The following is a 26,906-nucleotide window of genomic DNA, read 5'->3' as shown; positions in this document are numbered from 1 at the left end:
TTCTCACAAGAGGCTCTAGTGTGGCTTTACTTGTTTTGTCTCTCTCAATACAACTATAGCTACAAGCCATCACAGTTTGTGTGCAAACATTATTCAAGCCAAGTTAAAGCTCTGACCTTCCATTTAAGTAGCGACAGCAGCGCTGTGCTGTAAAGCTGTTGTCACACATCAAGAAAAATCCCACATTAATTCCTGGGCCCAGAAGTAATCCTTATAGTTCAAGGACATGCAGATCTGGCACGTCTAACTGTAAGCAGTCTTTAAACCGCAAATTTGCTATTGTTTGTTTATTTATTTGATTACCTGTCCCTCCAGTACTGTCATCCAGAGAATCCAAACATAGATGAATAAGTAGGGTGTTTTTATCAGCAATATACACAAAACTCAACTGCACCTTTTTGGTAATTAAAGGAAAAACAAACAAACTACACATCTAACGAACCAAATAAATGAGACATATCAAAGGTCAGCAGTAAAATTACCCTTTAGAACTCCAACATACCTCTATGACCAAAATCTGATTTTGGTCATATAGAGCTATGGTTGACAAGACTGGCAGTAAAACTAGCTGTTAAGTAAGCAGTATACTGCATAATTTGCATTTGACACACTTCTTCATGGTCAGTAAGAGAAAGACCTTCAGGGTAAGTGTCAGGTTTATACCTTCGTGCAAAGCTTTAAAGCATACAGGGATACATCGCTCTAATCCGTGTCTCACTTCAAACACCATCAGTATGTTAATGCTGCCTGATCAATATCAGCCCCGCAGATTTCAACAATTACAGGCTGCACTGCTGTAGAAATGAAATCTTCAAACTGGGTGCTTGTTTGTTTTAGCAGTGTATGTCTATCTGATGTAAATTGATTTTCTTTGTTAAAAAGAAAGTATAAATGGCATATATTTTGTAATCTAGTAAAAGGTATATTAAAGATAAAACTGACTGCAACTGCACCTCCAGTCACATTATTCATGGTAGTTAACCAAATAAATTCACATGGGAGTGAAAAACAAGGACAGCCAAGAACGTTGATAATATTTATGACCTTGTTAATGTAGATTAAGCAATTAGGAGCAGAATTTTAATCAAATTAAATCAATCTTTGATTATTCCTTACACAGCCTTAGTTTTCTGTAAAAAAAAAAAATCCATCCAGTTTTTTTAAAAATGATATAAATCATAGGAATAACAATTAACAATGAGTTTAAAAAAAGAGACAACTAACATTTATCAGTTAATTTTTGATTTTTACATTATTTTTCCATCAATATGGGTTAGACGTATTAGCCGAAAACAGAATACACAAGGCAACAGGACTGATGACAAACAAGAAGTTTATAAAACCTGTCATTGTCATGGGTTCAGTAGGTTCATGTGATGCGTTTCAAGCAGGAGTGCAGGATTTCAAGGCCGTGTAGTTCTCGAAGTTTGTTCATATGTCTGGAATTAAAGAAAAAGGCTTTTTAATAGTGGGTTGGCATTCAACTGAAACGACACTTGTGTATACACTTTGTGAATAAAAATTAACACAGTCACAGTGGAGCTCTGGAGCCTACAGGCACCATAAAAGTGTACTACACAACATGGGTTAAACACACGGTCAAAAAATGTAAGTCTATGTAATGTTAGATGATGTCATGTGGTGAGGAGACTCTGCTAGCTTTAGCTAAGTTTGTGCTGTTTTGAGCAGTTAACATTTTAATATCCTGTAGATGCAGGGAAGAGTTCTACTGTCTGTGATCAATCATCCAGTTATATAGGATATGCAGTTGTTGTTGCTGGGCAACGCCTCTGTTACTCTACTCATGAAGCCCGATTCAGTGATGAATGCAATAGCATGTTACTTTTCCAGATCTGTGGCACCGAATCGTTGTCTGATATTATGTTATTCTGATTTACTTCAGCTGGAGCTGCTAACTAGTCAGCTTTTCACAGTCTGCTGTGAAAAACGCAGGAAGACAATGGAGTGTCTTTTCATCCTGTTATATAACACACGGACTTTGAGTGACTACATGCGTCACAGCTGACTAAAGTAACATGACTACTCCTTATAGTATAAAGCACTTTTCTCTGACTGTGTGCTGCTACTTCTCTCACACACTGAGAAAGACTCACTGACACTTCTCACAACAAACCAGCATCACATATACAGGTTACCCACACCTTCCTTAAAACTTAAAACAGGGGGCTTGACCAGTAACAAATAAGACAACAAAAAGTAAAATCTAAAAAAATATATTAATTATTAATAAAATTAAATATTAAGAGTAATAAGGCTTATGCTATGAATGTGTTTGCTGTCATTTTAAACAGCTATGAAATGTATTAGTCTATGGCAAATTTAAAACTGCGTTTTAGTAATGCCCCCAATAATGACGCCAGTGCTACGTAAGTTATACTCACACAATCAGGGGAGTGCCACAGTATATGGACGGTAGCCTACAGCAACACATCACTGATGAGTTGAGCATGTGATCATGTTTTATTTAACTCAACTTGGAGTGTAGAAATTAAAGGTTGATCACCTAAATTTTACCCTGCAGTACAAAATAAAAAACTTTTCAGAATAAAACAATTAAGGGAAATACTGGACTTAAAGTAAGGGAGGCTACTGTTAACTTTTAGGTAATAAACACTTATGTAATACATTCATGTGATACATAATAGTATTTTGCATAACATGTTTAGACCTGGTGTTTCCAAATGAATATTAAAATATCTGTTCTCATGAAACTCAAGTTTCAAGTCAGTTACGCAATTAGTCAATGGATGTCTACTTTGAATCGAATCGAATCGACGCCTACTTTGACAATCTATTAGTCATTCTAATAATTTTCTAAGCACAAATGCCAAACATTTTTTTCCAGATATGAGGATCTGGTGTTTTTCTGTTGTATAAATAGACTGTCTGATAAAAGAAGGGCTTTAAAGGCAACAGATGGCTTCTGGTAAATTACACAGAGAATCTTTCACTATTTTGTGACACATTATTGACAAAACAATTGTGTGAAAAAATAGCTGGCAGATTAATGGATACTGAAAAACTCATTAGTTTTATCTCTAGAATATGTTCAACTGGCAGCAATGTTGATGGACTAAATTAACTCAATTAAAACAAATTTTTGCAACAAAAACTTCATGTCCAATATTATGAAGTCTCTGTCAGACTCTTACTATTTTCCTTTCTCTTTCCAGACAGTGTGAGACATGATCTAAAAATGCTTTCAGTGAAATAAACACATGGCTCAGTCTGCTGCTGACTATCAGACTATCCATCATGATTAAGCAGTAAACCAACTGTAAATATAAAAAAAAAAGTGGCAATGTTATAGCTCTCACCAGGTATTAGCATGTACAGAATGACTCTGAAACACTCAGTGGTGGATGTTTTCAGGAGAAAATGGGAAAAACTAAAAATATATCAATAATAAACAACTTTTGAATACTGACATTTAAATGCAAATGCAATTAAACAAATATTTCAGCCTGACCCAGAAGTCATAACTTTGCCTTGATCCATGACCAACTTCTTTGACTAGAGCCATAACTATGCATCAGCTCATTATCAGTGTGGCATTGCATCTTGTCTATCAATCCTCTTTCAGGCTAGTTTCTAGATGCAATCAGCAGCATGTGGTTTATAGAACGAAGTGAGAGGGCACCTGGGCTCCGATCGACATAGCTTCCCGAGAGCGATCGCTGCATTTTGATGCACAGCTGTCCTCTTAGCGTCCCCTGCAGCGTGGCGCAGTAGCAGCAGCACAATATCGGTGCCCAGCAGGTTACCAGCAGTTCCCTCTAACTCAAGGCAGTGGGCCAAGCAAAGGGCTGCATTTCCTGACACCATCTCATCACAGCTGGAGGCCAGCAAATGACGAAGAATACACAGTTCTGTGTGCAATGATAAATGAACAGCAACAATAACAGAAAGGGAGCAGTCAATATATATTAACAAACATACGTGTTATGCCATGAAAAACTACAGCTATACTGCACCCAGCATACATACAACATGCATGCGAATGTAGATACATGTGCAAACACTAAATTTGCATACTAGGTCAACCCCTCAAATATTATTCATGGACTAATCAAAGTAAAAGTAATGCTAACATGTCAATCATTTCTCACTTTTATCAGACTTCAGCAGCTCCTCCCGTGCCAAGAGACTGGCAGCAGTGCACACTGTCAGAGTCTTAATGGCATATTTATTGGCAGTTTGCCCGTTTCCCTGGGTAAGCAAACAAACACAAACATAACAATAACATTAAACAAATAGAACATACATTTCCAAACTTTAACAACACTAAGAGGTCAGACTGAGGATGGAGTAAAACAGACCTCTGGTGGAATTAGTACATGAATGCAAACAGTTAGTTTCCATCAGCATATTTTCATTGTCTTATCATCAGATCATTATGATACTGAAGGCATATGTAGGAATCAGTGGTGCACGGATGAGGTCTGAGATCATCAAAATCCACATGTACAAATATATCATCCAACTGCCACCCACCCGAATGTTTTATTTTCTCCTGCACCTCTACCACTCACTGTGTGCTATAGTGCCTTTTAAATGATGTTTTTTAAATATGTCGGGCAGTTTAAGTTTTCCAGGGGATTTCTTGTGTGTTGTATAAATGTACAAGTGTATTCTTTAACAATTTATTTTAATGGCTACAGAGGCTGCTTTCTGTGCACATATAACTGCAGCAAATATCATGGGACATTTAGGTACGTAAACTAAAAACTGTAGTTATAAACTTGACAGAACAGAGGAACCTCTCCAGAGGAAACAGAATTAAACTTTCATCTTCTGAAATGAAGTGTTTTAGACTTATTAGCTCAGGATTAATTAGTTTTACCCCAAACAGTTACACTGTATGCACCTGGACAGTGTTTGTGACTCTTATTTTTAATGGGGAAAAACTTCACCCTATTTCTGACTTGCAACCATAAAGGCACCATAAATCAGTACATTATTTTTTTCAAGTCGAAGATTGGAATCATGAGTCGAAGACCCCACGGTTTAAAACAGATAGAAGCTTGTAAATAAGGGGAAGCATACATATATTTTCATATGAGTTGGCACCTTTAGCAGCCGGCGCATGGTCCGGACGACACCCCCCTGAATAACATGCTGAACAGCCTCAGAGGACTGAGGGAGGACAGTGCTCAGCACGCCTGTGGCTCTCTGGAGGACAAAGAAGAATGTTGGCATTAGTAAAGGAGATAATAGAAGATAGAGAAAAGTAGAAGAAGAAAGGTGGATGGGAAAACCCAGCAGAGAAGTAGACAAGAGAGCAGAGGATCAGGAGAAAACTGTGATAGGAGATAGAAAGCTAGCAGAGATAACTACTGGAGGCGAAGCTAATGGGAGAGTGTGGAGAGGGTGAAGAAGTGAAAAAGAGAAAACTGCTGTTTCAAGATCAGTAGGTGTGGGTGGAGTGTGTCTGCAGCACTAAAGTACAGATGGTCCGTTGTGAAGATACATGTTGAGTGTGAGTGAACATACACTCAGTACACACAGTACACACATACACTCCATGTCAAGGACAGGACAATTAAAAGAAAAGCTGAGAAGAAAAAGCATAAGAAATTGAGCAAATGGGAATTAGAAAACAGTCACACATGGCTGCATTCTTTCTCTTGCAAGCTGGATGTGTTGAATCACACATTATTATTAGCCTGCATAGAGCAGTTTGAGGACACTGTTCAGTAATTTGAAGGCATAGATAAAGTAATTTGAGGGTATGAATTACTTAATAAAGGCAACAAATTAGTAATTTAAGAGAATTATTTCTGAATCAGGGACACATATTAGTCATTTGAGTTAATTATCCAAAAAAAAACTCATCCCTCTGATGAGTCTTTGGTAAAAGCTTAACTTCCATTTTAACCAATGCAGCTTTCAGTTGAGTATCACCGCTCTTATCAGCCATATTCATTAAAGCAGCAGGCAGCAATTTTCACAAAACAGGCTTTGATTAAACCACTGAAAGCTGCCTCTTCAGTATCAAATGGACAAATAAATTTAGCTAAAGACCCAGATATTTTCTCTAGTAATCAGAGCCAATGAGATGAAAATGTTGCTTCATGTCTGTTATATTCGATTAAAGGAAATTATGTCCCAACATGCTCGCAACTTTTTAAGGCAATAATACTGTGTGTCAGATTTATTTCTGTAGCTTTAATAGTAGAATATTGAAGAATATTAAAATGTTTACTAAAGGCAGGACTGTGATTACAATTATTTTCATTGTCAATTGATCTGTTGATTATTTTCTTGATTAATCAGGTTGTTTTATCCCTAAAATGTCAGGAAATGGTGAAAAATGTTCATCACTGTTTCCCAAAATCCAAATTAAATCCTCTGTCTTGTTTTGTCCACAATCCATAGATATTCAATTTATTGTTATAAAGGAGTAAAGAAACCAGCAAATATTCACATTTATGAAGCAGAAAATCAGAAATGACTCTGATTGATCACGTATCAAAACAGTTGGCAATTAATTTAATAAGTGAAAACCAATTGATTAATTGATTTATTGTTATAGCACTGACTAAATGTTTTACAAGAGTGATTTTTCTCCCTCATGGTTGAAGCAAAGTGAGTTTGGAAGTAAATGGCGTGGACAAATGCTCCTGACATATCCTCTAAATAAATGTATGTTTTTCCACGTATGTAAAAAACAAGCACAGTCTTGATGATTGGACTGATGGGAACACTGTGGATTAGGACTTTAAGGCTCTGTCATAATGATTGTGCTGCATTAAAAAGAAAAGAATGTAGGTGAGGTGAAGGAAAGACAGAAAAGTTAAGAGCAGAGAAACAATGAAGAAAATTCAAAAAGGATGCAACACAGGAAAAAAAAAGTCAGGCTGTGAGTGAGCCCTAAAACAGAGTAAAGAGACAGATGGTTGGAAGAGTGGGACTCTGAGGGCATTGCATAGGCAGTGTGAAACTGCTATAACAACCATTAGCACAGACAACAGCACCTGGAGCTGGAGTTTTAATCAACTGTAATGACACATACACAGGATCCTCTGAACATTGTGAATTGCAGTTACCACCTTCTGGGGCATGTTGCCAGTGAGCTCACAGGCCCCAGAAAAGACCCATTACTTATAACAAATGTCTTTTATTTTCGTCTCGTTACCTGTGAAGAGGGTTTTATGCTTTATGGGACGTGCGCAAGTTTGGATAGCAAACAAGAAAAACTTTTCTGCAAGCATCTTCAACAACAAGTACTGTAGTGTCACGCTAAAGTAAGGTCCACTCACAGTTATGACGCCTCCGTCAGTGTCCCTCAGCAGGTCCCGACAGCAGTCACAGAGTGAAACAGCATGCTCCTACGAAAAAAGATACGGACAACTGGCTGAACTAATTTTCACTTACATTTCACCTCTGATTAGGTGACTGATTAGGTCACAAATCATAGGTCACACAAATGCTCCCCCCAGTTCCCATGGGGACTGGCTTTAAATATATCAACTATATTCTAATCCAGTGGTTCCCAGCCTTCTCTGAGGGTTGCAAGGTCTTTCTGATTTTAAGGACACAACAAAACTTTTTCTAAATCTATCTGAACATTTCATTCATTTCATTTCATTCTGTGATGGAAATTTAGATTATCATTTAAGTTCTTAAATCTTAGTTAACTTAAATTTTACAGGATAAGAAAAGGGTGAAGACTTGAACACAAGCTAAAGCTTCACAGAGCCTGAAATGTCTAAACACAGCATCTCCCTGCATCAGAAAAGAAGAATTTTCAGCATATATGATCATTTAAAATGTAAAACAAAAATAACTCAAGCAGAGAACTGTATGAAAAATCCTAAATTTCCTTGCAGGAAAACTAATCTCTGATACAATAATATTTCCAGAATGTGTCAGGGGTCATTACTTTACTCAAAGATAGAAAAGGGGTCCCTTAAGGAAAAAAGTTGAGAACCACTGCTCTAATCTTTTGAATTTCAGTGATGTGGAAATAAAGAATTCTTTCAAGATGGCCCTACACTGAATGACAGTTCATCAAAACTTATCTAAGGTACAGTGTCATCATATCATCAACCAGTTCAGTGTGTCCACTATTAATTAAGATAACTAGAGATAAGATAGGAGTTCATTTTTTAACACATACCCATGAAACTCCACACCAAGCATCAAATATCTCACATCACTTATCTTACCTGAATGACTGGAGAGGTGACAGTGGAAAGGTTGATGATAAAACCAAGCAGAGGGTAAAGGACCTCTTTGTATTCACATGCACTGCACTGCTTCTGAAATGACAGCCATCACATTCTATACTGAATAAAACGCAAACAGTGACAGTCTATATCTAATAGTGTCATTCAGACGATACTGAGGTGTTATATTTCTTGGATAAAAGTGCTGTGGCATCTAAATTCAACATAATGTGCAAGTAATTTCTACTTTTCTATGCAAAGAGACCAGTCTGATTGTGATACTAACAATGGCGACCAGAAAGGCCTTCCAGCATTCAGGATCATGAGCAAAATTGTGACGGATGGCGTCATCTCGTGCTAGACGGCCGACAGCCAATATCAGTGATGGGAGGACATGCTGATTGGACTTGTTGATATTTGTCTGAAAAATAAAGAAAACAGCTGTTTGCATTTGTCCAGACACACACACACATAAACACACCTACACATATTCAGTGCAGACTGTGTATGACATGAAACTTAATATCCACATATCTTACCAGTATTGTTGTAAATGGCACAATGACTGAGTCTGTCAACACATTCCTCAGCTGAATGCAAAATCTGCAAGAAAATATGAAAACATTTCTATGGTGCATGTAAGGTGAACAAATAAGCTCCTAGCTGAGTACTGGAAATACTTACTCGAGTAAAAATACTGTTCCATTACTGAAATGTTACTTACCTACAAGTAAAACAGATTTTTAAAAAATACTTAAAGACTTAAAGGCTACAAAGAACTTTTATATTTTGTTGATATTGGAGGCCCCTATGGAAAAACGCGGTACTGTTTCCACAGTAATGAAGCTCAGCGTAAGTTCAATCAGGAAGACCTTCTATTACACTGCCTTCATTCATAACTTTCCTTTACTCCAGCTCTCTCCTCCTATTCCCTCTAATCAGCTGTTTGTGGGCGTTCACCTTCGTCTTTACTATCCAATCAGATTTTGCCACGGTCGCGATAGCCAGTCAATTTGCTGCTGCCAAACTTTAAATCGCCTCTGTCTTTGCTCCATCAGTTGTCATTCAGTCAGTCGCGTGACCCTCCTCCACCCCTCTCTACTCCAGTCATTGGACCCAGGTATTCTCTTCTCTACAGCTTCATCACCCCCATTTACATATATATATATACATATTGTTTCACCTCAATGGGGTCTAACCGCCAAAGACTGTTCATGTTTCATATATCATGCATGTGCCAATAAAACATTTCTCTTTTACTCTTAGTCTCTCCTGATTGAAATAACCACAAAATATAACATCAAAAACTGGCTGACGTACAACTCACTGTAACTTTACACACAGGCCTGCTTCATCTGATTTCAAGGTGGCAGGCATTAATAACAACTAAACAGAAATAGCCAATCTTCTCGTGGATGGTGTCATTAACTTATGTAGGTCATATTAATTATTTTGAAGGATATTACAACTGCAATATGATTCACAATTAGGGGATTTTTTTGTCCAAATTTTCATTTTTATTGAAAATACACTATTAATCATGATGATGTAACATTGGTTGAGGTCTGTACCAAACAAACATCTGAAGAACAAGATTTTAAGGCAAAGGCATCTCTGCAGCTTCATTATAATGCTGTTTTATCTCATTTTACCTTGAAAAAAAATTTGCAAATTTCCATACTAAATAAATTATATACAACTATAATTTATCTAAAAAGCAAAGTTCCTTATGGGCCCAGCTGAGATCTGGTATTTTACAACTTATACTTGAAACTGGACAAAACTTCAACATGAAAAACTGATTTGTTAAATGTGCTGTTTGGCTGACATAGAAAATGAGTTTGATTTTGTCTTCTATTGGAATGGAAATTGAGCAAAAACTTTGTTCGGTAGTAAAGAAACATGTATTGATTTTGTAAATATGGATCACACAAAAATAATAAACATAATATCATCAAACGCTGGTTACCTGGAGAAAGCCTGGGAGATGAGATCAAAAATAACTTTAAAAAGTACGCGAATATATACATGCTGAAAATGTTTCACCAGGAGAGACTTGTAAGATTTGGAATCAATTTGGAATTTGGACCACTTAAGTATTCATTTTTACTCCAAAACAAAAGTATCCATTAAATCCCAACAATGACCCAGCTGAGCTTCTACAATAAAGAAAAACCTGTTAAAGGTATAACACATCTTTCTTGAGTAACTCTCTTTGAGCCATAGACAAGGAAAATTGATTCCCCATTTCACTGCTTGACACCTCGACTTCTTCCTGCTGTGTTTAAGAGGCTGGGTTGTCCTTTCATGTCTATTTTCATGAGGCATCAGCAAGGGAAACAGGTTGAGAACAGCCTTTTGCCTTCAAGTGACATTAACACTTGGATAGCACATGATGAATTATTAAAGACGCCACACTTTCCAATTCTCAGGGGGAGCCCTCCTGACATGTTATAACAACAGATTTTAAAGTACTTTTTCATACATATGGATATGATATATGGGAGGATAACAGACTGTCTTGTGGGTTGACTCTGAACTCTGCAGAGTATCTGAAAATATGTATTTCCTTGTCCAGAAGTAAAAAATAATAATTTTCTTGGGTGTGAGGAGAATACTTGGTGTTTTTGTTGAGCTGTGTATCAGTAAATACTTGTTTTCAGCTGTGAAGTTCTCCAAAATCTTGACCGCTGTGTTCTCCTGCTGCTGCTGCGGCTCTGTGATGCACGCCATGAGGTTTCTCACTAACCTTTAGATCCAGATTAAGAATAGAGTGAAAGAGGGAAATACAAGAAAAAGAGAAGAATACAAAGAAAAAGACAATCAGCAATTTTGCTAAATGACATGTTTTAATGAATATCATCAAGATATCAGTGATTATTTTATAGCCAGATAATGATGGTGTCAACCTTTGGACAATGTGTCTGATAATACTGCCAAAATGGAGTAACACTATTACTCATTCATCCTAACTTTTTGAAAATTCAATCAGCTGCAGCTAAGATATTATCAGGCATACATATAATAAGAAATCACTGAGGCCACTTGGGGTAATTTTTAAAATTATGTCTCAGAGCAACGATATACAACATTTCTTGAAATCTCGTTAAACGTCCGTGGCAATTGGACAGACAATCACAAACAGATGGCCGAGGGCTGAAGTCCCTCCACTGATTTCATTGAGGGGGACACTGTGCCAAATCATTTCAACACATACCCGGGATGGGAGGAGGTGAATGAAAAAGTATTACAAATCATTTGGTTAATTAGACAATACATTAATCCTACGATCTCTGTCTCCACACTAGTGTGTTTTTACTATAGCTGTTACCCTCACTAGTTGTATGTGTTGACAATATTAAGAAATTACTTACATGTGTACATTCAAGTTGTCAATGGCCAAACATCTGCTATGTGGCATCTGTGAGTACAAACACAGTAATGCCAGGCATTCTTTCCGTACTGCAACATGCTCTGATGATAACAAGTTAACAATGGACCCTCTGCTGACTGGACATGTCATCAACATCCTCTGGTTTTCATCTGAAAGCAAAAGAAAAACAGGGGGTGTACAAAGAATTAGTTCATTGGACACAGTACCCTGTTATGTTCTCAAGGAACAACAACACAGTCTGTAAACAGAAGTATATGAACAATAAACAGATAGCTCAGGTTTTTTAAAGTGGGGTTGTATGAGACACTTATCCACAGACACTATATTACCTACAGTAGATGGCATGACCTCAGTTTGGAGACACAGCAGGAGTACCCAAAGTAGAAAGCTAAGCAATGTACTGCTGTGGACTGGATCAACAGCAAATGTATTTTAGTCACCTAAAAAAATCAATATCGGTTTAAGTATACACTTTATCTAGAATATTTTCACTGCTTTACTTTGCCATCAGTCAGCCTTTTCCAGCACAAAACTGCCTTTATATAATATCGCCAAATATCGCTGTACGAAAAAGAGCCATTTTACTTTGCAGAAAACAGGAGCTGTTAGCCTACCACTGCCTCAATCCTTTCTCACCAGGGATCAATAAAGTATTTCTCATTCTACTTCTGAGTGACCTTGAGTGTTTTAATCGCTCAGTGCTGATTTACCAAAGTCACACATAGTATCACAAACAAACTAGGGCTGCAGCTCACAGTTATTTTCGTCATTGATTAATCTGTTGATCATTTTCTTGATTGTCCACAACGCAAAGATATTCATTTTTCTGCCACAGAGGACTAAAGAAACTAGGAAATATTCACACCAGAGAAGCAGAAAGCAGAGAATTTAGAATTTAAAAAAATGACTCAAAGCTATTATCATAATAGATACAGATTAATGTAATAGCTGACAACTAATTGCTTAATCAACTAATTGTTGCAGCTCAAACGAACTGATTGGGGCAGCGGCTGACAAGCAACTCCCATTTTCTGCAAGATAAAATTACTGTCTTTGCCAACTCCTTCTGATTAAACTGATACATATTTTTTAGGCGGTGCTTTTTTAAGTTTTATTTTACATTTTGATGCTGCCCCTGTCCACAGCAGTTCATTGGATTGCTGTTTGTCTAACCTAGGGCGCATGCTGACCACCATATATTGTAGAGAATACACTGACTATGGACAAATATCTCATTCAATCCAATGTCAACTTCAGCTATACTTGTGTTGATACTGAAGAAATGTTCTCTTGCTCTCACAAATTATCACAGTTAATGTGCCGATGCCCATATAGCTTTTGTGATTCAAAAACACATAAAGGCTCAAAAACAGTTAGGGATTAATTATCACATTGACAAGCTGTGCAGTAATGACACAATACCATAACACAGAATTCTATTAGTATTTTAATATATTTTTCCCCTCCATTTCCTGCTAACTCAATAAGAACAAATTGCTACATGGACAAAGATAGACAATGAAGTGTAATTCAATTATCTACATACCATTTCCACAACAAATAGCCCTCCATAATCTTAGAACAGACACACATAACTCCCAGCTGTCTGGATCCTTTGTTTTCTGCAACAGGCAACTGCGGAGAAAAGAAACTCAATGATCCACACTGGGTCCTCCTTAAATTGACATAATACATATCAAATTGATATATATTTTCAGGGGACTATGCACTAATGAAAACATACTTATGATTTTTAGATTAAATTTGAAACATACTCTGCCAATAAATCCTTGTTAATCTTACACATTGGACTGACAAAATGCACTATACACACACACACACACACACACACGCACATATATATATATGTATATATATATACATATATATATATATATATATATATATATATATATATATATTTATATCCTCAAAAAAGAATATGTTCTTTACTCTCTGTTGTTATGCCCCTAAACTGTGGATCTCTTTGCCTTTGGACATTAGATCGGCAAGCTCTCTCACTATTTTTAAGAGAAAAGTAAAGACCTTTTCAGTCTGGCTTTTACTTGTTGATTTGGGAGTGATGTTATAACCTTTATCTTTTAACCTCAATAACTGTTTTTTTTTATATATATATTATTCTTTTATTATTCTCTTATTATTTATATTATTCTATTCAGTGTTACTTTTACTTAATTCTAATAACTTTAATTTTCTTGTTGTATTGTTGTAATTTTATTCTTGCATTTTTAACTTGTTTTTATTTATTTGGGTTTTTATCATTCTCTGCTTTTTTATTTGTTTCCTCTCTGTTGTTTTACTTTTGCTATATGAAGCACTTTGGGCTGCATGTGTGTATGAGAGCTGCTATACAAATAAAGTTAAGCTGAGCTGAGTCAAGTAAATTCAATGTCTTTGGGTTTTGGACAAAATAAGACATCTGAGATTTTCACATTGGACTTTGGGAAACAGTCGTCAACATTTTTTCACTATTTTCTGACATTTTTTGGACCAAACAACTAATCAATTAATTGAGAAAATCTCATAGCCCTGAATAGTTGCAGCCCTAAAGAGGAGAGTGAAACGAAGTGTTTGCAATCTGCAAGCTCGCCACTAGATGTCACTAAATCCTACAAGCTGGTCCTTTAACTCTTAAATACAATCTTCTATAGCGGTACGATGAACTTGAGAGTACAACTTCAGACTGTGATCAGGACATGCAACAGTGCACTGGTCTTCTTTGCCACATGGCTCACATCCTTTTTGCCTTTTCAAGCCCAGACTGAAATTTCTTTGCACTCTCGGCTTTGCAGACACTGTGTTCTGACTTGAGTAGTGACAGTGCTAACAATGGACGACATGGGGAGTATGTGACAAGTTAATAATACCCTTACTGATCTGACATGCAGGACTCATAATTTGTATCTTGTACAAAGCACCCCCTCTTTCTGGGACAAAACACAGAGCCTTTTGCTCATTTCAGCGCTCATCTCAATCTTCAGTGTGATCATCTTTTCCTCTTTGGGCTGTCGCACAAACAACCAGAGCGAGAAAGCAGGAGGGGGGTGGAGAATGATCTCTCGAGTTTAGGCCATCATTGTCTCTGTATGCCCCTGTCTCTGGGTCCATCTGTCAAAGCACCACAGAGGGCTGACAGCTACCTCTCCCTCTGGTCTCCTTACCTCCTCACCATGTCATTGCTGCTGATGATACTAAAGCCATTGTTCAGCCTGAAAATGGTCTGGTCTGTACCTGTTAGAAGAGAACAGTAGATAGTGTAAGAAGACAGAAAACTATAAATCATCACCATGTAGCCTCAAGGTTTTAGAGAAACACAACACCTCTCCTCTTTCAGTTTAGCTAGTATTGTTCATTGATTTACAGTCAAATGTACGACTGGAAAGAATAAATAAAATATGTTGAGACAGTTCAGGTACAGGGAAAGAGGAATGGGCTATTTCTGCTAATAATGAGCTGCAGTATAAAAGAAAGTAGAGCAGAGCAGCAAGAGGGTACTTTTCAGGGGAGAGAGCTTGTAATGTCAGCCCTGCTGAGATCCTTTCAGTAGTGAGTTATGTAAGTTTTGCCCTTTTCCATTGAATGGCACTGTGAGACGGGCATTATATCATTTGACAGTACGCTTGTATTCATCTAAATGAAGAAAAAAGAGATTGGATAAGAATGTTTGCCATTCTGTAGTGGACAGTCATTGCAAAAGAATATGGTGAACTACAAATAGTGAACACAAGTTAAAGGAGAAACATGTAAAAACCTAACATTCAAACAAACAGTAAGTTAAACAGGTTGTATCCGTATTTAATATATGAACAGCAATAGATCCAACAATATATCTATGATTGCATTTGTTGGAGTTGTATCCCAGTCTTCTATTCCCCTGGCTAAAAGCTCAGGCAGGTTGCCTGCAGGATGCAGGGAATCCTACAGAGCGCAAGACGAGCTCAGCTTTATACTAAGACAATGACCAGTGATGAAAAGTCTTCCACTGTAAGTTGATCATCTGTTTATAACTGTCTGTTGTCTGTCAATGTAAAGTTAAGCCTGTTGTCCTGAAAACAAAAGTCCACACTCTGGTGTTGGAGTTCATCAACTGTCTGTCTCAGTGCCTACCAAACTTCATCAACATATTGATAAATTTATCCGTTATAAGCATCAACTCTTTCTAAAAGATTATTCATGATTTCTTATGATACATAAGCAGACAATTACTCATTCAACAAACATTCAGTATTAATTTTAATTCTAATAAATTTGGATAAAAATGTATTTCTCTCATTATGTATGGTTACAAAGGATAATTAACTGGACTGACTAACTAACTGACTGTTAACTGGATTGCCTCAAATACACCAACTCAGAGAGAATGGCAAAAGCAAAAGAAATGATTAATGTGTGTGTGTGTGTGTGTGTGTGTGTGTGTGTGTGTGTGTGTGTGTGTGTGTGTGTGTGTGTGTGTGTGTGTGTGTGTGTGTGTTTGTATAGATAGATAGATAGAGCAAGACTGTCATTCTGTCAGTGCTGTTCTGCAGAGTCAACACTGTATAAGATGCAGTGAATTAAAGGATAGTGATGATGTTATATTTATGATTACATTGCTTGAGGGGTGCATTGGAAAAGGGTTTAGTTTAGTTTTGTTAATTAATTGGTTTGGAAGGAATTAGAAATGTAGGACATGTGTGTATGTGCGTGTATGTGTACATTTTTGATTATGCTTTAATTGTCAAAATGTGTTTTTTTTTCTTTGTTTGTATTCTGTTAATTGGAAAAAAAAACTAATACACGTGAAACAGGCAAACAAAAACAGATCTTCTGTTGTGGTTGTTGAAGCCTGTATTTCAACTCAGCCTGTTTCCTTAATCTCTGATGACATATCATGGTTATTTTATGATTTGTTACAGTAAATATATTCCATATGTCTCTTTAAATCAAGACATTAGCATTTCACTATGATGCGTTTTTTACAGCTGGTTTGCTGAGCAACATGCTTCCAGCACCACATGATCAATTCAATCAGTCTTGGCTGTGTAGTCAAAGTACCTGAACTGCCAGAGCTACTTCATAACAGCTTATTTCTTCCCTGAAATAAAACAAAATACATACTTCTGAAAGGGCAATTGACCTTCATGAATTATACTTCTCAGATGATTTAAAAAGCTGCTATTTCAGCCTTTCGGCAAAAGCTAAACACAGTTATATGAGAGGTGTGGAGTTTCAAAGTCATTTCTTGGGTCAAAAACATTGACAAAAATATCAGCTACTGTCAGAGGAGGGGTGAACAACCTGGAGAGCTGCCGCCGCCTGTCTACAATGGCCCCTTTTCAGACAGTAGAGGACTTTGTAAACAAATATCAGTTACTTTTTCAACCTGATTCCATCATTATCAAGCAGGTGCATGCAATGAAACGTTTTGTGCCTGACAAATTTCCCACTTCAAGGCACAAGAACACATTTATGTTTTCTGTGCTGAGAAGAAGGGCATGTTCCTGCCGTGGATGTTTGGCTCAATTAATCTATACCCCATCTGAAGCAACAAGCACTGTGCGGAAAGTAAGCTAAAACAAATAGCAAGCTGGATCCATGAACAGTATAGGATTTGTCATGTCTTCTCTTTAGTAGTAGTTTGACGAACAGTTGTAGTGTAGACCTTTTTTTCAGCTAAGTTTTATGAGTTTATTTCTTGATCAAGGTATAAGGTACTAGGTTCACTCATTTTTTATGTTGCTGGACATTCTGGGTCCTTCTTGTCCTAAAATATATATAAGTATGGACATTCCCTGGCATGTTTCAGAGCCCGTCATTCTAGAGGACCTCAGGCTAGGCTATCATAAATCCATCAGACAGGTACCACCACTCACTAGCTACCTTACTCTACATCTGACAGGGTTGAGTGCAGGTATGCCGCTGAGGTTATGGAATGGACACCTGCTATCACAGGTGTTTCATTAAATTGGATCCAAGACAGCTCCAGAAGGCTTAATACTGTTTGCTGCCACCCAATAGCAACCAATAGCAATGTCTGCTGTCAACATCAAATACAACTAACATTACCTACACAACCCAGCACCTAGTGGCTAATGGTGCTCAATGCGCCAAAAAAATATATGTGAAAAACTCAAACACAATGGGTTTACTACAGTAGTTCTTATGTGATGCTTTGGTCACCACAGAGTCAAGTTCCATGGTATTAGAAAGAAGCAGGGCTGTTCTGACACCAATATAATCTAAAATGCTGGTATCTCTCTCTCTCTCTATCTATCTATCTCTCTATCTATCTATCTATCTATCTATCTATCTATCTATCTATCTATCTATCTATCTATCTATCTATCTATCTATCTATCTATCCGTATGTGTGTGTATATATATATATAGTATATATATGTGTATGTGTGTGTGTATGTATATGTCTATATATATGTATATATGTCTATAGCTATATATATATATATATATATATATATATATATATATATATATATACATATATATATATAGCTCTAGACCACTACAGCTCTAGACCACTGCAAAATGATCAGTTTCTCTGGTTTTACTATTTATAGGTATGTGTTTAAGTAAAATGAACATTTTTGCATTATTCTATAAACTGCTGACAACATTTCTCTCAAATCCAAAATTAAAATATTGCCATTTAGTGCATTTATTGGCAGAAAATGACAAGTGGTCAAAATAACAAGATGCAGTGTTTTCAGACCTCAACAACACAACACTAATATTTTTACTTGGGAAGAGTTTAGAAATCAGTATTGGTGGGATAATCTCAATCTTTAATCACAGCAGTGTTTTTTATAATCTTCCTCATAAAATAAGATTTGGTTCAGGTGATCACCTAATCAGTGTCTCATTAAGTAGAACGAGGAGGCTTGTGTTGGAATCTAGCCATAGAGCCGGGAAATAGGTGGACCAGTGAAGCAGGTTATTGAAGTAAAAGTGGACACAAAGAGATGATATAACAAAGAACACTCACAATCAGTAACTGCATGTGACAGGATCTCAAACCCTCCACAGTAGTAAAGGGGCATCTGGCCAGGCTTTGACAGCTTCTCCAGCAGTTGGGGCACTGTTGTGGCCTTCTCATCTCCCTTGTCAAACTCTTGCATTGCTTTTACCTCCTGACTCTCTCTCTCCTCTTCCAAATCTACCTGGGTCAGGTATTCTGCATGGAGGAAAACAAAGGAAATAAAAGAGGCAAGAAGATAAAGCAGACTGTGATCTGACAGAAAGTTATTCCATAAGCAGCAACTGTGGTTGCAGTGTCAGAAAAGAGTGAAGTGAAAGTTACTTGTAGTGCATCCTGACATGACCATCCCACCTGCCTACTGCCTTAAACATGTACTCAGACAGAAGTAGTTCCATTGCCCATGTATTTGAAATGTAATGCTACATCACATATGAGAAAAGTAAAGTGACTGCAGGAATGTTAGATTCTGACCAAATGTTTAGTCCAATATGTATTAATTATTTTCAAAGGTATCTGTAAAGAAAAAGCTCAGGTACTAAACAGAATTACACCATGAAAAAAGTATGTCTTTTTTGGCTGGAATTCAGAGTGACATCAAGCTTTATGTTGCTGATAAAACACTGGACTGCAGTCAGCAATAGCTGCATTACTGACAACTGAATCAACAACAATGGAGCCTCTTGTATACTTTTGATGAGCTTCACAGTAAAGCTGTGTTCCCACCAACTAGGAACCTTTGGAAGAAACAGAGTCTAAATAAGTTCTGCAGACATTTATTTAAGATCCAAAAAACCCTTCTAAGGGGGCACTACTTTTTGAAGACACAAGAACTTTAGGAGAGGGAATTACAGTGCTGAACATTTCTGATAAGTCAAGTATTTGCAGTATTTTATTTCAGCCACCATTTAAAAAAAAATCTTTAGCCACAAACAGTTTTTTCCTCAGAACATATAGTTGTAGAACAAAGCATACAACATACAGACCACTGAAAAAGTTCAACACTCATTGAGCATTTATGCTGGGGATGAAATTTGTTAGTGTTGCACAAATAATGTTGCTTGTCTGACGTTTTATATTGTGTAATCACTGATGTATAGCCCCGTGCAAAAAAGGAAAAACCGCTTTCACTACTTCATATGTAAGTGTAATTTGCCTATCTTTGCACATCTTTAGACCAGGGGTGGAAACAGACAACAATAGGCTGAAGGAGCCTTTTAGCTCGAGAGAAGTAGTTCCTGGGACTAAAAGTTCCAGGTAATTTGGACAGAAGCACAGCTGAACTTTAATTTGGGGTGTATATGGTGTATTTATGGCGTATATGGACCATTCTCAACAATGTAGCCTATGATTGATGACTTCATGGAATAATTATGAAACTGATTCACATGGAAGAAAAAAAAGCACAGATGTTTACCTAAACTTGATACATGGACATGAACATGACATAATGAGGTTATCACAAAAGGACATTTTCCATTTTCCTAACTTAACCTCTGAAAAACAAAAGTCACTACCTTTCACCATCTTCTTCCTCCCAGGTTCAATTTCCATGATCTCTTTAAAGCAGTTTCTGGACTGAAAAAGAGAAGGGTTAGATTTATCACTGGTCTCTTTTAGACCTGTGAAAATCAATATGATTCTGTCCACTCCAAAAGACTACAGTGTCTCAGCACAAGTCTGTGTATATAGAAAACTATGCATCTTGCAATAATTGTACTCAATAAAGATTTTTATTAGAAATCAATGTTAAATATGAGGTTTTTTTCCAATGATTGGACTTAAATATCTATAACAGATAAAACCAACTTCATAATATTATTAAAAAAAGTCTCTAGTCCAGGAATACAACCATAGTAATATAGCCATGTTTGAGTTATATTTAGATGAAATGCCAGGCATGATTAGAGGTAATGAGAGGCAATCATACTCACCTCATTATATTTCTTCAATGCCAGATATGCTTTCCCCATGTGTAGGTAAGCCTTTATGCACCTCTCATTACACTGATAGAGAGAAAACTGTCATGGGAGTGTATAATACATCGACATAATGGTGATTTAATGTTTCTACATTGATAACACTAGCACGGTAAGAGAGAAATGATCAATCTGAATGTTAAGACACACTCCACTCCACAAAGCTTGGTATGTGATACAGTGATATAATTACAGAAAACAGTTTCAAGAGTTGCTCTATATTTGTCATCTAAAACTAGAGTTAGCCCTTTTCATTGTAAACCTGTTGCTGGCATACGTAACCTAAAGAAAACATAACTCCAAACAAACTACCAAATTAGTAGAAACGCATTAAAATTATTTATTTGGGTCCACTTTTTCAAACATAATTTTCTCCTTAGAGAACATCTCTGCACTCTTGGTGACTTGTATCCTGCATTACTGTGTTTTGAACACCATGTAGGACAGCCCAACATCGAATCAAACATCTCCTTTGAGGCCTGAGGGCAACAGTGCCTCAGATGACACCCAGTTCCCAGCCAGGCCTTACCTTCAGAGCCCATTCACAGTCACTGATGGCTTCCTTGTACTTTCCCAGCTTGATGTAGGCCTAAATAGATTTAAACATTGGACAGGTGGTAACTAGGCGTCAAACAGACAAAATTAAATGTGGCCTCACAAAGGAAATGCCATCAGTGGTGTAGCACTGGTTTGTTATCAATATACCACAGAACAGACTTCCAAGATGTTCAGGCTCTGAGAGAAAATCATTATGTCACAGTGACACAAAAGCAGCTCTGTTTGATTTCTTCTAAAGGACAAATAATTATTTGTCACATTTTCCTTAAAGGAATAGTTCAGAGAAGCAGCAGGAGTACTGGTATAGGAAGTTAAGCAATGTACTGCAGTGGACAGGATCAACAGCAAAATATATTTTAGCCACTTAAAAAAATAAATATGAGATTAAGAGTGCAATATATTCAGAACACTTTCACCTCACTTTACACCTTGCTCTCAGTCAGCCTCCTCCAACAGGACACTGTTATATAAGACAAACATCACTCTCTTCAAACCAACCAGACTCCATCGATAAAATCAGTCATTTTACCTTGCAGAACATGAAGCTCAGCGTAAGTTCAATCAGGAAGACCTTCTATTACACTGCCTTCATTCATAACTTTCCTTTACTCCAGCTCTCTCCTCCTATTCCCTCTAATCAGCTGCTTGTGGGCGTTCACCTTCATCTTTACTATCCAATCAGATTTTGCCACGGTCGCGATAGCCAGTCAATTTGCTGCTGCCAAAACTTTAAATCGCCTCTGTCTTTGCTCCATCAGTTATCATGGACCCAGGTAGCCACAAGATGTTCACCTCGATCCTCCTCCTCCTCTCTCCTCCAGTCTTCAGGTCCAGGCAGCAGGAGTCCAGAGCCACTTCACCTCACCAGTCTCTGCTTTGCACCTCTTCACCACCACCACCAGTGTCTAGACCCCGGGGGGTTCTCTTCACTACAGCTTCATCACCCCCATTTATATATATATATACATATTGTTTCACCTCAATGGGGTCTAACCGCCAAAGACTGTTCATGTTTCATATATCATGCACGTGCCAATAAAATATTTCTCTTTTACTCTTAGTCTCTCCTGATTGAAATGGTTGTTGTTGGACTACTGCTGCCTTGACTGATTACTTTGTTTTTGTTTTTATGTGACTTCCATGTTTTAAAAGGTTTGTTTGGCTTCACCAAAGTCAGACAATAGCACAAACAAACAAACTGATCAAGGCAACAGGACCAGCAACTCCTGCTTTCTGCAAGGTAAAATTACTTATTTTGCCATGAAGTCTGATTGAGCAAGTGAGACTGATATGTAGCTTATTAGATGGCAGTTTCTCACTCAAAATTACTGTCTAATGGCAAGGTAAAGTGATACTATATATTCTACATATTTTTCCTGCTGACCCTGTCCACAGCAGTACATTGCTTAGTTTCAGTGCCAGTACTCCTGTCTGATTTTTCAAATTGGGGGCCTGCTGATCACCATCTTCATATAATCCAAACTACACCTTTAAATTTGGGGTCAACTCATTAAATTACAAAACTTTTCCTGCCAAACACAAGCCATGTTTTCATTTTAAAACATTTAAAAGAAAGGCTTAAAATATTCACTTGTGCTCGGTTGGTGTACAAAGCCTGCATGTCCCGTAGTTCAGCCAAACCATCACTGTAATACTTCACAGCAGTTTCATAGTCTTCTTGAGCATAAGCTTCATTCCCCTTGTCTTTGAGTGCTGCAGTGACACAAACAGTACAACATTTAAAGGGACGTACTCCTAGCCCAACATAGCAGCAAGTAGAGCAAACTGAACACTTCCAACAGCACCATTAAGGATCAGAGAATCACACACCAGTCGCCTTTTTCTCTTTTGCAATCCTCTTCACTCTCCTGTCTTCAGCATCTCTCTCCATAATCTTCATGAAGTTCTCTGGTCAAAAAAAGAAAAACCTTTGATCATTTTTGAGTGCTACAACATAGGAGGAGGAAACTGTAGAGATATTTGTCATTAGGGAATAGTTCATATACATCAGAATTTTCACTTCAAGGTCTCCCTTGTCAGAGTTTTGTCGCATACCAATCTTTTCATAACTGCAGTCAGACCAATATTAAAAATGTACTGTACTCTATGTATTGTATACGTGCTATATGTGTAGTGTTTATGCAGTTTTTAAACTTTGACAGTTTTGAAAGTCAACCTCGGTGACTATAAAAATCCCACAGGGCATGTTTTCCCAAAGACACATGCAATATTGTTTAAAGTACAATGTAATAAATATTAGTTGGGGTAATTTTAAAACTGTTCACTCTCCTCAGCCTCAAGACCAGAACCACTTAATTTTCCTCATTTTGTGAATTGAATGTATGATGATGACTTTAATATTAATAGTTTCACACAGTGGTGTGAAAGGTGCATGTAGTGGATGTGTGTGGATTAACTGAAAAGCTGTTTTACATCGAATACCTCATTTAAGGAGCTGGGATTAAAATGTGTATCAAAGAAACATGCTATGATTTTAGATCACCACAGTGATTTCTCTGTATATAATTGTAAGATGCAAGCTAACATGGAGCCAGCTAGTATTTCTACAGTGTAGTGTGTTGGTGGACTACAGTACAGTTAATACTACACGTCTCCCTACAAAAACATACCAATCATGTCCAATCATTGACATCTTCTAATCCAGGGCAGTGTGTTCCTCACCATGTCATACTGACAGTATGATAAGGGAGTGAAGAGTTCACACCTTTATCAAATCTGACAACTTAGCTGACAAAAATTGAACATCTGAACTGGTCTGAGCAGGCAAGTGGCAGAGCATGGCCATCCTTGAGAGGAAAACTGCATAGGGCCCTTGTAATATTAAGAACACACCTTGCACTACACCTTTATTCCTACTATGGTGCACAATGAGTCACCAACCTGCCTGACAGGCACAGTTGATTAAAAAATCTCACTGCGCCTCAGGAAAATGTCATGCCTACATGAAACCTCAATATGGCCACATAATCATAGGCCCCAAATGGTACAAAAATCGATTGATTGATATTCAAACAAGCCCCTGTGTGTGTTGCCTGTACAGGCAGGCTACTGTCTTGGAAAATACATGGAGCAGTGGAGTAAGACATCATTTGGCAAAAAATTTTCACCACATGCATTTATATTTGTATATTTTTAGTGATTGGATTTGTAAGTTCTTTGTTTTTTACTTATCTTATATTTAGGGTAAAAAAAAATACAAAAGTATAATTACTGTATATTATTTGTTTTTTGTTTGGCTCTGGAAACTTTACTTGCACAATGAGGACATATAAGTCTGCTTAAACAATGTTTCAATTCAGTGGAAGGGACAACCACATAACCTGCTCACCTGGACTTTCATTCTGCAGACTCTGTAAAACAGAAAAACAACAATTAAAAGAACGCATAGAAAAACCCTCCATGTCACATCTTACGAGGCGATGTACACCTTGTCCCTTCTTACATAAGGAGGAGGGACAATGTAGACAATACAATAAGAAGGTGTTGGTGTATGTGTTTTGTGTTGGAGCAGCAAAGACAGCAAGAGAGAGACAGACAGACTGAAAAAACGACAGAAAGACGCAGAAAAAAGTGAAAATGACTGAGACAGTCAGAGAACAAGTGTACATGAGTGACTTTGGGTGTAGGTCTTTACCAAGGAGGGCTGGAGTGGTGAGTTTGTGCTGATTGTAGTCTTGTTGACTTTTGTCCTGCAGGGTTCATCCATGGCAGCAATGTAGCGATCAGCTTTCTCCATTGCTTTTTGCTGGGCTTCAACATCAGAAGACTTAAGATCCTTCACTAGTTCACCTGAAAAGAATTAAAAGCCAAGACTCAGGACTGAATTTTATTATCATTTTCTTGTGTAATTGCATACTAGGGCTAAATGGTAAATCATAAATCAATTAATGATCATTAAGAATTGAACTGATTAAAAATTCATCGATAATTCATCGATAGTCTAGAAATGGCAGTAATTGTGCCTCATTTGACATCATTTTGTTTGACAGAGCCACTTGGTGAATAAGGAAACTCAAACTTAAAATGACAGAACCATTTTTCTACATCTTGTTAATTAGTAATGATTAATCAAATGTTAGCATTTTTAACTATCAGTTAAGGGAAATGCACAAAATTTGATAGGCTACTGCATTACATAAAAAAACAAAATGCACTGGCTCCCAACCTATAGCAGTCTAACAAGAGAAAAAAAATACATAACTGCAACAATTAGTGGATTAAACGATTAAAAAGGAAAATTAGTTGCTAACTTGTTACTCGTTTCAGTCAGTTTTCAAGCAAAAATCATCTTCTTAAATGTCATTTATTAATGTAAATGAATGTCCTTCTTTTAGGACTGCTGGCTGGACAGACTTTGGGCTCAGGGAAACTGTGATGCGCATTTTCACAATATAATGACACTTTATATACTAAACAGTTGTTCTATTAATTGTCAGACAATCAGAAGATTATTCAATAATGTAAATAATAGTTAGTTGCAGCCCTATATACAATTAAAAATATATGGATTAGCAGCACAGCGAATTAAAGCGCACTTTGAGCGAAAGGTTGAATAGTGATGTTTCAGCTTCGAAAGGTGCACCAGTGATATATTTTACTTTTTACAGCTTTCACTCACATAGTTAATAGGCCTATGCATGATAAGCACATACGTTTTAAATAAGTGCATTAATATCATTTATATAGAGATAATATACTATACCAGGTTAGCTAACACTGCATGGTTATATGGTAGGTAACACACACAATCCGTTATCAGTCTGTTTAGTTAGTTAGCCTAACGGATTGCGTTAGTTTTGCTCACCTTTGGCATATACGGATAGCCATTTTAGCTAACATAATGTTACTACACGGCAATTAGCTAACTAGCTGATAGCATTTATTAGGTTCACAACTAGTTTTATTGTTCTACTACCATGGGCTGTTTACTTCTGTCTATTACTCACTTATTTTGTCAACGTTCTTCAAAAAACTCTCGAAGTCTTCAAGTTTGTCCATCGTGCGTCTCGTGTGTTAAGTATGTAATAAGCAAGGCAACTGTTTGGTCTATTTTAGCTAAAAACGCAGAATTTATTTCACGCTGACTTTTCCGTCTGCAGTCTCTGTGTGTTGAGTTACCATAGCGACGTGGTGCGTTCAGGTCCGCTCCTAAACTCCGGCAGTAGAATTTAAAGTACATGGAACATCTGAACATGAAACAGTGGTTCCTAACCTTTCTCCAAAAGGGACCCCTTTTCTGTCATTGGATAAGCTGATGACCCCTGTCTGAGTGAATTTTTTTATTTTTTATTTTATTTTTTTACCATGCATAATCAAAACCATTAAACTGTACAATTAACACAAATAATTAACATGAATGGTGAACACAACTGCAGCAACTACAATAAAACGAGCGACTTGAATTGATTTTGAGAAGATTATCCACTGAATATTACATCAGAGTTTTCCTGTTGTTTTTAGGAACCACTTATACAATGTTCTGTCTATATTATGTATTTCTTTCATTTTAACAATCATACATACTTAATAGGTTTCTTTTTGACAAATTTGATTTTTTTTTCTCGGACACTTTTTAACTGCGTCCTTTTCTAATGTTGGACGAAGCTGTTTATCAGAGAAAGGGAGTGAAGCTTTTGTGAACATAGCAGCCTGAGATTATTTTTTAAGTTTGCACCTTGTTATGTGACATAACAAGATGTAACCCCTCCCCGCCACACACACACACACACACACACACACAAAATTTCATGTTTTGTTTTTATCACTTT

At 37.0% G+C, this 26,906-nt stretch overlaps 1 protein-coding gene across 1 annotated transcript; it reads right to left on the bottom strand.

Moving 5' to 3' along the window:
- Positions 1-518: 518 nt before the first annotated feature.
- Positions 519-26,246, bottom strand: ttc12 (tetratricopeptide repeat domain 12). Its single transcript, XM_084716949.1, has 21 exons — positions 26,085-26,246; positions 24,773-24,927; positions 24,467-24,488; positions 22,948-23,025; positions 22,709-22,830; positions 21,089-21,148; positions 20,515-20,586; positions 20,098-20,158; positions 18,590-18,778; positions 14,769-14,838; positions 13,133-13,221; positions 11,567-11,735; positions 10,846-10,941; positions 8,732-8,795; positions 8,479-8,613; positions 8,193-8,285; positions 7,284-7,352; positions 5,092-5,193; positions 4,131-4,230; positions 3,662-3,890; positions 519-1,439 (listed from the first exon to the last, which is right to left on the bottom strand). Exons 1-21 carry the CDS (start codon positions 26,134-26,136, stop codon positions 1,370-1,372), a joined length of 2,097 nt encoding a protein of 698 aa, XP_084573075.1. The 5' UTR covers positions 26,137-26,246; the 3' UTR covers positions 519-1,369.
- Positions 26,247-26,906: the final 660 nt, after the last annotated feature.

The sequence above is a fragment of the Lutjanus erythropterus genome, chromosome 4 (assembly GCF_056507025.1).
Source record: "Lutjanus erythropterus isolate fLutEry1 chromosome 4, fLutEry1.hap2, whole genome shotgun sequence".
NCBI lineage: Eukaryota > Metazoa > Chordata > Actinopteri > Lutjaniformes > Lutjanidae > Lutjanus > Lutjanus erythropterus.
Note: the sequence above shows the minus strand (reverse complement) of the source record. Positions and strands in the feature narration are given on the sequence as shown.